The sequence below is a fragment of the Vulpes lagopus genome, chromosome 1 (assembly GCF_018345385.1).
Source record: "Vulpes lagopus strain Blue_001 chromosome 1, ASM1834538v1, whole genome shotgun sequence".
In the NCBI taxonomy this organism is placed as follows: domain Eukaryota; kingdom Metazoa; phylum Chordata; class Mammalia; order Carnivora; family Canidae; genus Vulpes; species Vulpes lagopus.
Window position 1 is genome coordinate 122,030,787 of NC_054824.1, and position 14,872 is coordinate 122,045,658.

General features: G+C 36.7%; 1 protein-coding gene across 2 annotated transcripts in view; it reads right to left on the minus strand.

Annotated features, from left to right (window-relative positions):
* The window catches only part of OSBPL1A (oxysterol binding protein like 1A), a 227,395-nt gene that overhangs the window by 153,121 nt on the left and 59,402 nt on the right, over nucleotides 1-14,872 (minus strand). For both annotated transcript variants that reach the window (XM_041742615.1, XM_041742622.1), the window contains exons 6-7: nucleotides 12,962-13,047; nucleotides 11,664-11,808 (exon numbers count right to left, since the gene is read on the minus strand). In XM_041742615.1, the coding sequence (XP_041598549.1) occupies nucleotides 11,664-11,808; nucleotides 12,962-13,047 (231 nt within the window). The remainder of the gene's footprint in view (nucleotides 1-11,663; nucleotides 11,809-12,961; nucleotides 13,048-14,872) is intronic.

Here is a 14,872-nt window from a genome sequence, read left to right on the forward strand (position 1 = left end):
GATCTGCTAAAAGAAATGAGAGACCAAGAAGTCAGAGAAAGATACACATACAATGAGTGGCAGCCTTCTTGATTCCTAACAGCTTCTGGTTCCTGATTCCATGCCTTCTGATGCCTGCTTTGTAATATCATCAGATACCTCTGTATTTTGATATTAATAATATATGATCTTCTTTTGCCTATTCTCCTAAGTTGGTATTTATTATTTTAAATTAAAAAAAATTTTTTTTAAGTAGGCTTCAAACCCAGTGCAGACCCCACTGTGGGACTTGAACCCACGATCCGGAGATCGGATGGATCTGAGCTGACATCAAGAGTCAGATGCCCAACTGGCTAGGCTGCCTAGGCACCCCTATTATTTTAAACTTTTAAAAAGTTTGATCTACCAGAGAATAATTAACAACTAAAAGCTAAATCTTTATGGATATTTGGGTCATAGGTGATTCCACTTTGTTGGTGCCTTCATTTCCCTCATTTTGAGCATAAGCATTAGTTTTGCAATTTTTAAAAAACTGTTCTAAAATAGGTATGAAAATGAAAAAGTTGTACAATATGCCAAAGAAACAAAGATTTAAATAATATTTTAAATCAATTTTTAAAACTTTCTATAATGCAGACAATATGACTTTAAAAGAAAACTTTCTCAGAAGGTATCATCTTGATTTTTATCAAGAACACTTTAATAGGGTGCCTGGGGGACTCAGTTGGTTAAGCATCTGTCATTGGCTCAGGTCATGATCCTGGGGTCCCCGCAATGAGTGCCCTGCTCAGTAGGGAGTCTGCTTCTCCCTCTGCCCTGCACCCCCCTGCTCATGCATGTGCTCTCTCAAGTAATAAAGTCTTTAAAAAATGAAGTAAAAGGGATCCCTGGGTGGCGCATCGGTTTGGCGCCTGCCTTTGGCCCAGGGCGCGATCCTGGAGACCCGGGATCGAATCCCATATCAGGCTCCCGGTGCATGGAGCCTGCTTCTCCCTCCGCCTGTGTCTCTGCCTCTCTCTCTCTCTGTGACTATCATAAATAAATAAAAATTAAAAAAAAAAAAATGAAGTAAAAAACTTTAACGAGAATGTTTAACTTTGATTACTAATATGAACCATAGGGTAAAAGCATATTTAAACACCAATAATCAAATTTTTGATGTTTACAGGGATATTACTTCAGTTTAGACTGATATTTGCGTGGGGCTATTATAATTCTTGTTACATTGGAATGCTTTTTGAATCTTCATTTTTTAAAAAATTTTTATTTATTTATTCATGAGAGACACAGAGAGAGAGGTAGAGACATAGGCAGAGGGAGAAGCAGGCTCTCTGCAAGGGAGCCCCATGCGGAACTTGATCCCAGGACCCTGGGAACACGACCCAAACCAAAGGCAGAAGCTCAACCACTGAGCGACCCAGGTGTCCCTTGAATCTAAATTTTGAAGGAAGAACATTACAAACCACCACATAGAAAAACTATCCAAGTCTTTGGGAAATTGGTGAAGACACTAGGAATCATACTGTTAACATTAATTTTCAGTTTCTGACTCTTCTAGCATTTCTAGGATTCCTTTGCTTAATTCCCAAGAAAATAACTTTAGTTCTTAATAATTAGTGGATAAAATTTAAATTATGTAACACAGGTGTTCCCATTGCTCTGTAGTTCATAGAGCCCTGCTAGGGAAATCCTCTCCAGGTATCTGTACCCACCCTTTCCATTACTTTTACAAGTTTACCCTTCGGAAAAAGTCTGGAAAGATCACAAATACATGAAGGTTAAACAACATGCTACTAAATAATGAATGGATCCATCAGGAAATCAAAGAAGAAATTTTAAAAATACATGGAAACATACAAAATGAAAACACAACAGTCCAAAACCTTTGGGATGCAGCAAAAGTGGTCCTAAGAGGGATTTATATAGCAATACATGTCTACCTCAAAAAATAATAAAAATTTCAAATAAACAATCTAGCCTTACACCTAAAGAAGCTGGAAAAAGAACAAAGCCTAAAGCCAGCAAAAGTAAGAAAATAATAAGAATTAGAGCATAAATAAATGATACAGAAATTTTAAAAACAATATAACAAATCAGTGAAATGAGGCTGGCTCTTTGGAAAAATAAGATAAACCTCTAGCCAGACTTATCACAAAGAAAGAGAAAGGAACCAAATAAAATCACAAATGAGAAGAGAAATAACAACCACCACCAAAGAAATACAATTATGAGATTATGGAAAACTATATGCCAACAAACTGGACGATGTACAAGACATGGATAAATTCCTAGAAACATATAAATTACCAAAAGTGAAACAGTAAGAAAAAGAAAACTTGAACAGACTGATAAGCAGCAAAGAAATTGAATCAGTAATCAAAAATCTCCCAACAAACAGAAGTCCAGGACCAGAGAGCTTCACAAGGGAATTCTACGAAACATTTAAAGAGTTATTATCTACTCTTGTCAAACTATTCCAAAAAATAGAAATGGAAGGAAAATTTCCAAATTCATTCTACGAGGCCAATGTTACCCTGATACCACAACCAGATAAAGACACCACTAAAGAAAGACAACCTAGAGGCTAATATCCCCAATGAACATAGATATAAAAATGCTCAATAAAATACTAGCAAACTGAATCTTATATTTTAAGAAAATCATTCACTATGAGCAAGTGGAATTTACTCCTGGATTACAAGAGTAGCTCAATATTTGCAAATCAGTCAACATAATATATCACATTAATACAAGAAAGGAGAATAACCATGTGATCATTTCAGTAGATGTAGAAAGAGCATTTGACAAGGTAAAACATCCACCCATGAGAAAAAAACCTCAACAAAGTAGGTTTAGAGGCAACATGACTCAATATAAGACCATATATGAAAAACTCACAGCTAATATCATCCTAAATAGGGAAAAATTGAGAGCTTTTCATGATGGTCAGGAGCAAAATAGGGATGTTCATTCTCACAACTTTTACCTACATAGTCCTAGAAGTCCTGGCCGCAGCACTCAGACAACAAAAACAAAAGGTATCCAAATTGGCAAGGAAGAAGTCAAACTTTCACTATTTGCAGATGAAATGATACTAAATATATAACACCCTAAAGACTCTAACAAAAAACTGCCAGAATTGATAAATTCAATAAGGCTGCAGGATATAAAAATCGACATACAGAAATTTGTTATATTTCTATACACCCATAATGAAGCAGCAGGAAGAGAAATTAAGGATTCACTCTCATTTACAATTGCACCAAAAGCAGTAAGATATCTAGGAATAAACCTAACCAAAGAAGTAAAAGACCTGTACTCTGAAAACTATACAACACTGGTGAAAGAAACTGAAGACGACACAAAAAAATGCATAGATATTTGTGTTCATGGATTGAAGAATATTGCTAAAATGTCTGTACTATCCAAAGCAATCTACACATTTAATGCAATCTCTGTCAAAATACCAATAGCATTTTTCACAGAGCTAGAACAAATAATCCGAAGATTTGTATGGAACCACAAAAGATCCTGAATAGGCAAAGCAACACTGAAAAAGAAAAAACTGGAGGCATCACAATTCTGGACTTCAAGTTACAATGATCGAGTAATCAAAACAGTATGGTACTGACACAAAAACAGTCACATAGATCAAGAGAACAGAATAGAAAACCCAGAAATGAACTCACAATTATAGAGTCAATTAATCTTCAACAAACCAGGAAAGGCTATACAATGGGAAAAAGAATGTCTCTCCAACAAATGGTATTGGAAAAACCGGACAGAAACATGCAAAAGAATGAAACTGGACCACTTTCTACACCATACACAAAAATAAACTCAAAGTGAATTAAAGACTTCTGAAACTATAAAAATTCTAGAAGAGAGCACAGGCAGTTAAGTTCTCTGACATCAGCCACAGTAACTTCTTTCTAGGTAATGTCCTGAGGCAAGGAAAAACAAAAGCAAAAATAAACTAATGGGACTATATCAAAATAAAAAGCTTCTGCACAGCAAAGGAAATAGTAAAACTAAAAGGCAACCTACAGAATGGAAGTATTTGCAAATGTCATATCTGATAAAGAGTTAGTGTCCAAAATATACACAGAACTTATAAAACTCAACATCCAAAAGATGATAATCCAATGCAAAAATGGTAGAAGATGTGACCAGACATTTCTCCAAAAGAGAAATGGCCAATAGGCACATGACAAGATGTTCAACATCACTAATCAGGAAAACGCAAATCAAAACTACAATGATACATCACCTTACATCTATCAGAATGGCTAAAACAACAGAAAAAAACAACAGGTGTTGGCAAGGATGTGGAGAAAGAGGAACCTTCCTACAATGTTGGTGGGAATGAAAACTAGTGCAGCCACTCTGGAAAACAGTATGGATGTTGCTCAAAAAGTTAAAAATTGGGGATCCCTGGGTGGCTCAGCGGTTCAGCACCTGCCTTTGGCCCAGGGCATGATCCTGGAGTCCCGGGATCGAATATCACTTCGGGATCCTAGCATGGAGCCTGCTTCTCCTTCTGCCTGTGTCTCTACCTCTGCCTCTCTGCCTCTCCCTCTCCCTATGTCTATCATGAATAAATAAAATCTTAAAAAAAAAGTTAAAAATAGAATTATGCTATCAACCAGCAATTGCACTAGTAGGTATTTACTCAAAAAAAAATACTAATTCAAAGGGATACATGCACCCCAATGTTTAGAGCAGCATTATCTACAACAGCCGAACTGTGGAAACAGCCCAAGTATCCACTGATGAATGGATAAAGCAGATGTGGGATATACAAATACATACACACAATGGAATATTACTCAGCCATAAAAAATGAAAGCTTGGCATTTGCAAGGACATATATTAAGTGAAGTAAGTCAGGAAAAGACATATACCATATAACTTCATTCATATGGGGAATTTAAGCAGTAAATTAAACATGCAAAGGCAGAAAAAAAGAAGTAAACCAAGAAACAGACTCTTAACTATAGAGAACTGATGGTTATCAGAAGGGAGGTGGGGATTAAGGAATGCACCTGTGATGAACACCAGGTGTTCTCTGGAAGTGTTGCATCACTATATTATACACCTGAAACTAATTGTACACTATATGTTAAGTGGAATAAGGGGCACCTAAGTGACCCAGTGGTTGAGCATCTGTCTTTGGCTCACTCCAGGGTCCTGGGATCGAGTCCCACATCATGCTCCTTGTGGGGAGACTGAGTCTCCTCTTCTGTCTATGTCTCTGCCTCCCTCTCTCTGTTTCTCATGAATAAATAAAATCTTTCTAAAAAACTAAAAAATAAAAACTTAAAAGTTTACCCTTCAATGTAAAATCATTCTGTAAAATGACTATTGATTTTTAAAAGGTAATCAATTTTTTCCAGTTTTATTATTTTGTTTTTCATGATTCTTAAACCTTAAATGCACATCTTTAAATCTTAAAGGCATATCTTTCTACTTTCATTATAGGGAAATGTAGCCATAAAGTGCTTTTAAATGTTAAATATGATTTTAATGTATTATTTGTAAGAGTATGTTGTATCTATCATTCCTGCTACTTTCTTTAGTCAACAGTTTTCCTTTATCCACAACAATATATATGTAGCTCCCATCTTATTTTAGTACTGCTGTATCAAATCAAACCAGTTTACTTAAGTACTCAGACTTATCTCCACGTTTTTACTATTTTAAGGAGCTGAAATAAACAACATAGTACATACCCACTGGTGTTTATATGAATGTTTTTTTCATGTGAATGTGTTTTATTTTAGGTTTATACTTCTATGTGAAGTCTTTAGCCATATGCTTTTCTGCCATCCATAGATTTTTCAAGGAGTGTCTGAACCTTTTTGAAATTGAATTCTCTTACCACTGAGTTTTAATGGTTCTGTATATATTCCAGATACCTTTTCCCCATTTTGTGCCTCCTTTATCAAAGACTGACCACAGAAGTATGGGTTTATTTCTGGGCTCTCTATGCTGTTCCACTGATACCTGTGTCTATTTTTGTGCCATTATCATACTGCTTTGATCGCTAGAACTTTGTGGTAGATCTTGAAATCTGGAATTGTGATACCTAAAAATTTTTTCTTCTTTCTCCAGATTGCTTTGGCTTTTTTAGGGTCTTTCGTGATTTCATACAAATTTTAGAATTATTTGTTCTATTTTAGAAGGGGCACAGGGGAGGGGCAGGAGGAGAGGGAATCTTATACAGGCTCCATGCCCCGTGCAGAGACCGCGTACAGAGATCGATGCAGGGCTTGATCTCACAACCCTGAGACCATGATCTGAACTGAAGTCAAGAGATAGACGCAGGGTGCTTAGGTGGGTTGGTTGTTTAAGCGTCTTACTCTTGGTTTCAGCTTCTGTCAAAATCTCAGGGTCATATGATCTGACCCTGCATCAGTCTTCCCCTCTGCTCCTCCCCCCACTCACACATGCTCTTGCTCTCTAATAAGTAAAAAGAGACAGAAGTTTAACTGACTGAGCCACCCAGGTGCCCCAAAATGTTGATGTTGTTATTTTGATAGAGATTGCATTAAATCTGTAGATTGCTTTGGGTAGTATATATATTTTGATATTAGTTCTAATCTAAGAGTATGGAATATCTTTCCATTTGTGCCATCTTTAGCTCTTTCTCACTGGTGTTTTAGTTTTTGAAGTAACCTCCTTGGTTAAGTTTATTCCCAGGCATCTTATAATTTTTGGTGCAATTATAAATGGAACTGTTTTCTTAATTTCTCTGCTTCTTCATTATTAGTGTATAGAAATGTAATAGATTTATGTATATTAATTTTGTATTCTGCACCTTTACTGAATCATTTATCCGTGTCAGTAGTTTTCTGGTAAATTCTTTAGAGTTAGTATGTATAGTATGTCATCTGCAAATAGTGAAAATTTGACTTCTTCCTTATCAATTTGGATGCGTTTTCTTTTTCTTGGCTGCAGTAGACTAGGTTTAAACTAGCTGGAATTTAGTATCCAATAGATGATGGGAATCTAAAATCACCTATTACTATGTAGACAGCTAACTGCCCCAGCATTATTTACTTAGTTCTTTCCTCATCCACTCTTCATGCTACCTTTGTCTTCTACCAAGCTCCCACATATACATGTTTAATTTCCAAACCATCTGTTCATCTTCATCTACCCTAATATCAAGATCTAAGTGATATCCATTCCATTACTAACTCTGTATGCTGACAGTTCCCAAATTTTTAGAGAGCTCTCTCTCCTAAGCACAAACTTCTACTTCTGATGTCTTACTTAGATTGTAGAGTAGTATTTCAAATTTTAAAGAGCTTAAAAACCAAACTTCTAATTCCAGCCATTGTTAGTCTACCCTACTCTCCACTCTTACCTTCTCAGTAACTGGAAATTCCGTTTTTCCAGGTCCTCAACTAGAAGACTGTAAAGTCACCCTTGATTCCTGTCTTTCTCATATCTCACATACCCAAGCCATCAGAAAATCCTGACCACTCTGCCTTCAAAATACATATATTATAATTAATATATATATTATATATATATATATATTTATTATCCAACCACTTATAAACATTTGTATGGCAGCTATCTTGATCCAAGCCAATATCCTCTCTGACCTGATTATTCCAATAGCCTAACTGCTTCCCTTTTTCCTCTTTGTCTCCCTAGGATCTATTCTGAAAACAATCAATGATCATTTTTTAGAATCTAAGTCTGATCACATCATTGCTGCATTCTAAACCCTGCCACATCTTCCCATCTCACAAAGAGTAGGAGCCACAATTCTTAACCCTCAAAGCCTTTCATCTTCCAGTTCCCACTGCCTCTCTAACCTCCTCCTCTGACCACTCTCCTCCTCGCTACTCTGGACATACTAGTCTCCTTGCTTTTCATGACACACATCACATATACTCCTCATGTCCACTGCCTATGGCCATCCTCAATGCCCAGATACTGACACTGCTTGTTCCCCTCACTTCAAGTCTTACTGTTCTCACAGAGCTTTTCCTGCCACCTTTCACAAAGTAGCAACCCTCTATAAACCCAATACACTTTTTAAAAAAGATTTTATTTATTCATGAGAGACAGAGAGAGGCAGAGAGAGAAGCAGGCTCCTTGCAGGGAGCCCAACATGGGACTGGATCCCTGGACCCAGGATCATGCCAGATGCTCAACCTGTGAGCCATCCAGACGCCTCACACCCAACACACTTCTAATTCCTGCCCCCCTCCATTCTCTGCCTTTTTCCCCTCTCCTAGCACAAATCTCATCTGATATAATTTTTGCTTTTAATTGGCCCTTTCCTATTAGAATGTAAGCTCCCGGAAAGCAGGAATTTGCTCCCCCCCCCCCCCCCCACTGCTCTAGATCCCTAGTACCTAGAATAGTATCTAGCACATAAACAATACATATTTGTTAAATAAAGGAATGTGTTACTTCTCATAGGTTCAGAATTAGTCTTTTTATCCCGCAGGACAAACCCCTCTGCTTCTCTTCCATTTTAAAATTCACTGCCCTGGACTCTTCTATATAAATGAAAGGTAGGTAGTCAAGTCCTATGAAAACCCTTTGAGGATTCTGCCTGGGATTGCTCTGAATTAATTTGGAGAGAACTGTTAGCTTTTTAATGCTGAGTTTTTCCCACCAAGAACATGGTAGGTCTCTCCATTTTTAGGTCTTCTTTTATGTCCTTCAATTGGAACATGTTCCTTTTTCTGCTGTTACCAAAGCATTGCATTTTTTAAAGTTACATTTTCTTACTGTCACAATTAAATCATCAAGCTCTTTTTCTATTACATTAGTCCTCTAACTTTAACAACATGCTGAAATCGCTCTGCCTAAAAAATCTTCCTCTTGGCCATGAAACCATTCCTTCTGTTCGTAAATACTGCAAAGAAGCAGATAAGTAGTGCTGCCTTAGCTTCCTCACTGCCTACTCAATCCTTACCTCTAACCTAGCTGTTGCTCAACTACCCAGTGGACACTACCCTTTCAGAAAGGACCTTTGGGCACTGAGTCACTCAATTCCACAGCCTTGTCTAAATGTTTATCTTTTTCAGTCTGAATACCCAAGACACCTGTAGTAACTAAGTTGCACATGACAACAAATACACCCTTCCCTTAACTCCACATTCTATCTCTTCCTTTGACTTCCACAGAACTGGTATTTCCCTCACATCTCCTGAGTGCTTTCCCTTCTCTATTGCCTGGTTTCTCTTCTTTTATTACAGGAAGAACCTATATTTATCCTACAGATACAGGGAAAGCCTCTCTGGGGAAGACAATTTGAGCTAACTCTTAAAGTGAGACTAGAGTTTACCAAATATACAAGCAGGAAAAATGCATTTCTGGCAGGGAGAAGAGCACACACATGGTAAGGAAAACATGGTTAACCATAGACTCAAATAGTTTGGTATGTCTAGAACTGTTATGTCCAATATAGTGGACACTAACCACATGTAGTTATGCAGTGGTTTGAGATATGGCTAGCTCAAACTAAGATGTGCTGTTAAGTGTAAAATAACACACCAGATTTCAAAGACTTAGTATCAAAAAGGGGATGTAAAAATCTATTTTTCACTGATTACATGTTCACATGGTTTTTTGGATATACTGTTTTAAATAAAGCACATTAAAACTAATTTCATCATTTTTTACTTTTTAAATGTGGTTACTAGAAAACTTAAGATTATGTATGTGGCTCTTGTTATATACCTACTGGATAATGCCAGTCTATAGTATAAGGGCCAAAAGAAGAGAGGGGAGCAGAGAATTCAATTTTCTTTTTTCCTTTCTACTCCTATTGAGGTCAATAAAAGTTCAGGCCCTAACTACCTCTCACCTAAGACCAGGTCAATATGGTCCTTATTTTTTAAAAACTTAAAAAAAAAAAAAAGTATTTTATCTCTCCACTACTCCTCTATTTCCTTATCATGGTCCCCTGAACTTCCAAATTAAGGGGTAAAATGATCTGGCATATAATAAGGCTTTCCACCATGCAAGCCTAATCTGCATGCATAGGATTACCAAGTAGTTCTCCTCTTCATGTATGTGGATGTGCTAAACTGAGGATGTCATCTAAACGTTAACTTGAATTTTTTACCTTAATGACTTTGTCATAATCTTCACTCTGCTTTGAATACCCTTTCCAAAATTTAATGATTTTTTTAAAGATTTTATTTATTTATTCATGAGAAACACAGAGAGTGTGGCAGAGACATAGGCAGAGGGAGAAGCAGGCTCCCTGCAGGGAGCCCAATGCAGAATTCGATCCTAGGAACCTAGGATGCCCTGAGCCAAAGGCAAACACTCAACCACTAAGCCACATAGGTATCCATTTATATTTGAAAAGAAAAAAATATATATGGATAGGGCCTTTTGTTAGAGATACAAGTATTTAGAGAGGATTTTTTTTTAATCCTACAAGGACTTCAGTCCATATTAAGTATCTATTCCTTCATTAAGCCATTTCTAATTACTCAAATCTTTAACAAACATGCAACATGTAGAAGGTGTCACATGCTATACATTACTCTAGGTCCCAGCTAAACCAGACAGTGAAGTATTAGCCCTGCCTTTAGGAATCCAGTCTCATGGGATGCAGTAACATATGCCAACAATTACCATGGAGTATAATTTTGGCAATCATGGAGGTGAAAAGAGGGTTGTGGTGGACCACTGCCAAGTCAGGTCCTAATGATGCTAGGCAGAGGGAGGCATCCTAAAAAATGGTAATGGCACTAATGCAATGTTCTCCCTCTGAATACCCAAGACACCTGTAGTAGCTTCTCTTGTGGTTATCTGATCCCATCTCTGATACTGTCATGCATGTAGAGTTGAAACTCATTACTTACACATTCCATACTTGCAGATGTGCCTATTTCTAAAATTTGTAACCCTAAAATCAATACTTACTACAATTTCTTGGTCATTCACAGGCAAGTCCAAAGTGGTAAAGAACAAGGTTACACTCTGCCTTCTTGTTTCAGTTCTCATACAGTAAACAACTTTCCCCATCACAGTCTACCTAATGCCGCGTTTTCAATATTTTTGCTTTTTGTTTTGCTGTTGAAACTGGCCACCAAATATGGCATTGAATTGTTATCTAGTGTTCCTAATTACAAGAGGGCTGCGATGTACTTTATGGACAATATATTGTATCAGACTAACTCTGCCCAGGCATGAGTGATAGTGCTGTTGGCAAAAGCTCCCACGTTCATGAATTAACAATATATGTTAAATAAGATGTTATTAATAGTAATACATACAAAACAAGGTTATGTACTAATCAATATAAAAATGTTGTGACCAGAGCCTCTCAGGAACATAACTCTGTATTTTCCTTAGGAGGAATGGCTCAGTATTCGTTAATTCTCTGTTCACAACAATTGGCAGAACATAACTACCTTAAATAATGAGAATCAACTGTATTTTTTTTCTCTCAAGGGTGGAACTCTATCTTAATCTACTGCCTTCTATGGAGTAGGTATTACTAAACAGTTAACTCAAACTAGGAAGGAAATTAGTTTATTTTTTGTGTGTGTGTGAATGCCTCGACTTCAAAATTAAGTAAGGGCCATAGAGTTTAACAAAGGCTGGATACTAAAACAAAGCAATTTTATATGGCACTGACTTATTTTTATAGCTTCAAAATGACCAACAAAGGCTTTTACTGACATGCTTACCATTTTTGTTCTTCAGATTTGGGTCAGCTCCACTTTTTAGAAGTTTTAAGGCACACTGCTTATGAGCACGGTAAGCTGCACAATGCAAGGGTGTATTTCCTAACTGATCCGAACAATTAACATCAGGAGGATTAGGCCTGTTGAGCTAACAAATGAAGAAAAAAAAAGCAATGCAGAATTACATGTCAAATATAGACTTTCTCCTATAAAGCACATTAAGGTGTTACTGAATGATTTGGTGGACGCTCCAACTACAGACCTGATGAAGACCATAGCTCTAGGAAGTCAAGAGCTTCTTGCCCACTAAACCAGTGAGTCCACATCTCTCTCCACGTTTGTCCTCAAGTTGCCAGGAGATCTCAGGTCCCACATTCCCCTGACAACAGACACCACACACTACACCAAAGCCACCCCACCCACCCTTGTACACTGAGATTTCACTAAGATGTGCTCGCTTCTACCAGTCTTGTGACTCACACTTGGGACAGAAGTACAAAGCAGCCTACCATAGACAGTCATTCAGAAGAGTTAAAACCATAAACGTTAAGTGCGTTAAATGTTAAAGTTCTATAGAATTTGTTGTTCCCAACTGCTTCAAAAACTTCTTTATATAGTCTCCATTTCACAAAGCTTAAAAAATGTTTTAGGCACTTTACTTGGAAACCAAAGAGGCCTTTTCAAATGAGCTGAAATAACTTTAAAGCAAATGGCAATGCTTCAGTCTTGAATTTAGAACAAATTTGGTTTCATGTTTAATGAGACTAAGTGGAAAATGGAAACTGGAAAGTAGGTCTTCAAAAGGAAAAAAAGAAATGGGTAAAGTTTTCAGTCTATTCTAACATGATATAAAATTCCCAAATATTGTCTCTTCTGTGTATGTTACTTTCTAAAAGTATAGCTTATCTTTCAGAAATTACTGCTTATCAAAATTAGAGAAACTTGTTCCTTTTTTGGATCCTACATTTTGTTTCGATTTTAAATTGGCTTATTCTGGAAAAAAATTATCCTTACATTAAGTATCTGCCTTGAAAAATCAGTTTCTTAATCCACCAAGTTTTCAGTAGGAGGTGGGGGTTAAATCAGAAATTCAGAGAAAAATATAATCATTACAATATATCCTGCTTAAGCTATAATTATGCCAAGTGGTTTTGGATATTTAAGGATTTTTATACTATTATTATAACTATTATAACCTCCAGGATTTTGGTCCTACAACTGGACTAAGTCATGAAGTTAACATTAAGTCAAAATCTTCCTGGAGGGTAAAGAACTAATACACATAGTTGCTGCTGTTTTACCAGAGCTATGAGTTCTGCTGTTCTGCCCTCTCTTGCTGCTGCCAAAAGTTCTTCTTCAAGCTTTCTTTGTTGAGTCCTTTCTACAGCTGCAAAAGGAAAGTACAGTTAGAATCCTTTAGCAAAATCATTACAAAGATATATGAATGAACGATCAATGGGGGGGAAGTCACAATGTTCTGAATTAGAATTCAAATGCATTTAAAGACTTTATCGTTATCCTTAATGCCTTACATTTCAGATAGCAGAGTTCAACTTCTTTCAGCTTTAGACGATGTTATGTTTTCAATTCAGAGGACTTTAAGTATCTTACTACAATACCCATCACAAATAATTATGACTTACTTTTGCATGCTGAAATACTATTACAGATCTGCCTTGGAAAGGTAGATATATTGAGGACTAGCATTCATACCTTCCAGAACCTTAGAATCTGAAAAGTAACAGTAAGAAATAGCACCAGTAGGAAGATGTACAAGCTGTGTAACTAAGTAGATTCATATATACTTCTATACTTCCACCTAATATAACATTTTAACAAATTCTATAGCACTTATATGCCAAGTGCTATTCAAAGCACTTTAAAAAATAACTTCTGGTTATAAAATAAGTCACAGAGATGAAAAAATACAGCATATGGAATACAGTCCTTACTGTAATAACCTTATATGGTGACAGATGATAACTATACTTATGGTGAACACCTGTGCAACATATATGCACTATGTCGAAGCACTATGTTGTACACCTGAAACTAACAGAACATTGTTGGTCAACTATACTTTAAAATTAAATTTTGAAAAAAATATATTAACTCATGAAATCCTAACTATGCTATGAAGTAGGTGTTACTATTACCCTGATTGTACACATGAAGAAACTGAGGCACTAAGAAGTTAAGGAATTTTTTTTTAAGATTTTATTTATTTATTCATTCATTCATTCATTCATGAGAGACACACAGAGAGAGGCAGAAACCTAGAGAGAAGCAGGCTCCCTGTGGGGAGACCCATGCAACTCAATCCCAGGACTCCAGGATCACAACTGAAGCTACCCAGGTGTCCGAAGTTAAGGAATTAAACCAAGGTCATACAGCTGGAAATGGAGGAGCTGGGATTTGAACCTGGGCAGGCTGTTTCTAGAGACCATGCTCTCATCACTACTGTGCTTCTTAAATTACACTTACAGGGAGAGAGAGCAACTGGCAATCCAATTTAAGAGACTGGAATATGCAATAAGGTCTCTTTTTGATAGGTTTTTATTCTGTTCTGGCTTATAAAAGAAAAAGCAGCAATCTTATAAAAAGGCTCAGTCATCTCACTTAAAACATGTCACAAAATCCTGTGCAAAGGCTTCAAGGGAGTAAAACTATAAAAGATTTCTCAGGTTTTCCTAGCTGAAGTCAAGTCATGGACAAAAACACTGGTTGGGGAACCAAGTGAGTGGGACAACACTGAGATTGCAATCTTAAACACAGCAATAACTGGAACTAGTTTAGCTTTAAGAAATGACTAACATTCCCAATGTACCATCATCTCCTATTCTCACGTTTTTATTTCCACACCCAGACTCCCTCTCCACCTCAGAGGAAGGCACCCAAATCCTAACCTGTGCATATACATTTAATATACTTGAAATGCAGGCAAGAACCTAGCAAACGTACTTCATTAACAACAGGCAATCACCATTTTGCAATCTCCATAGTAATAAATGATTTAAGGCAGAAATTATGAATGTTAAAATGACTGATCAAAAGATTGGTCAAAAAAATAAAAAGATTATTGGTAAACAGGAAATTTATATTTTCTCCCCACAGAATATTACTTATAAAGGAGGGGCAGTACCTTTACTGTGGACCACTGAGTTATCAGAAATAACATTACCAGTAACAGAACAAAATGACATCATGTATTC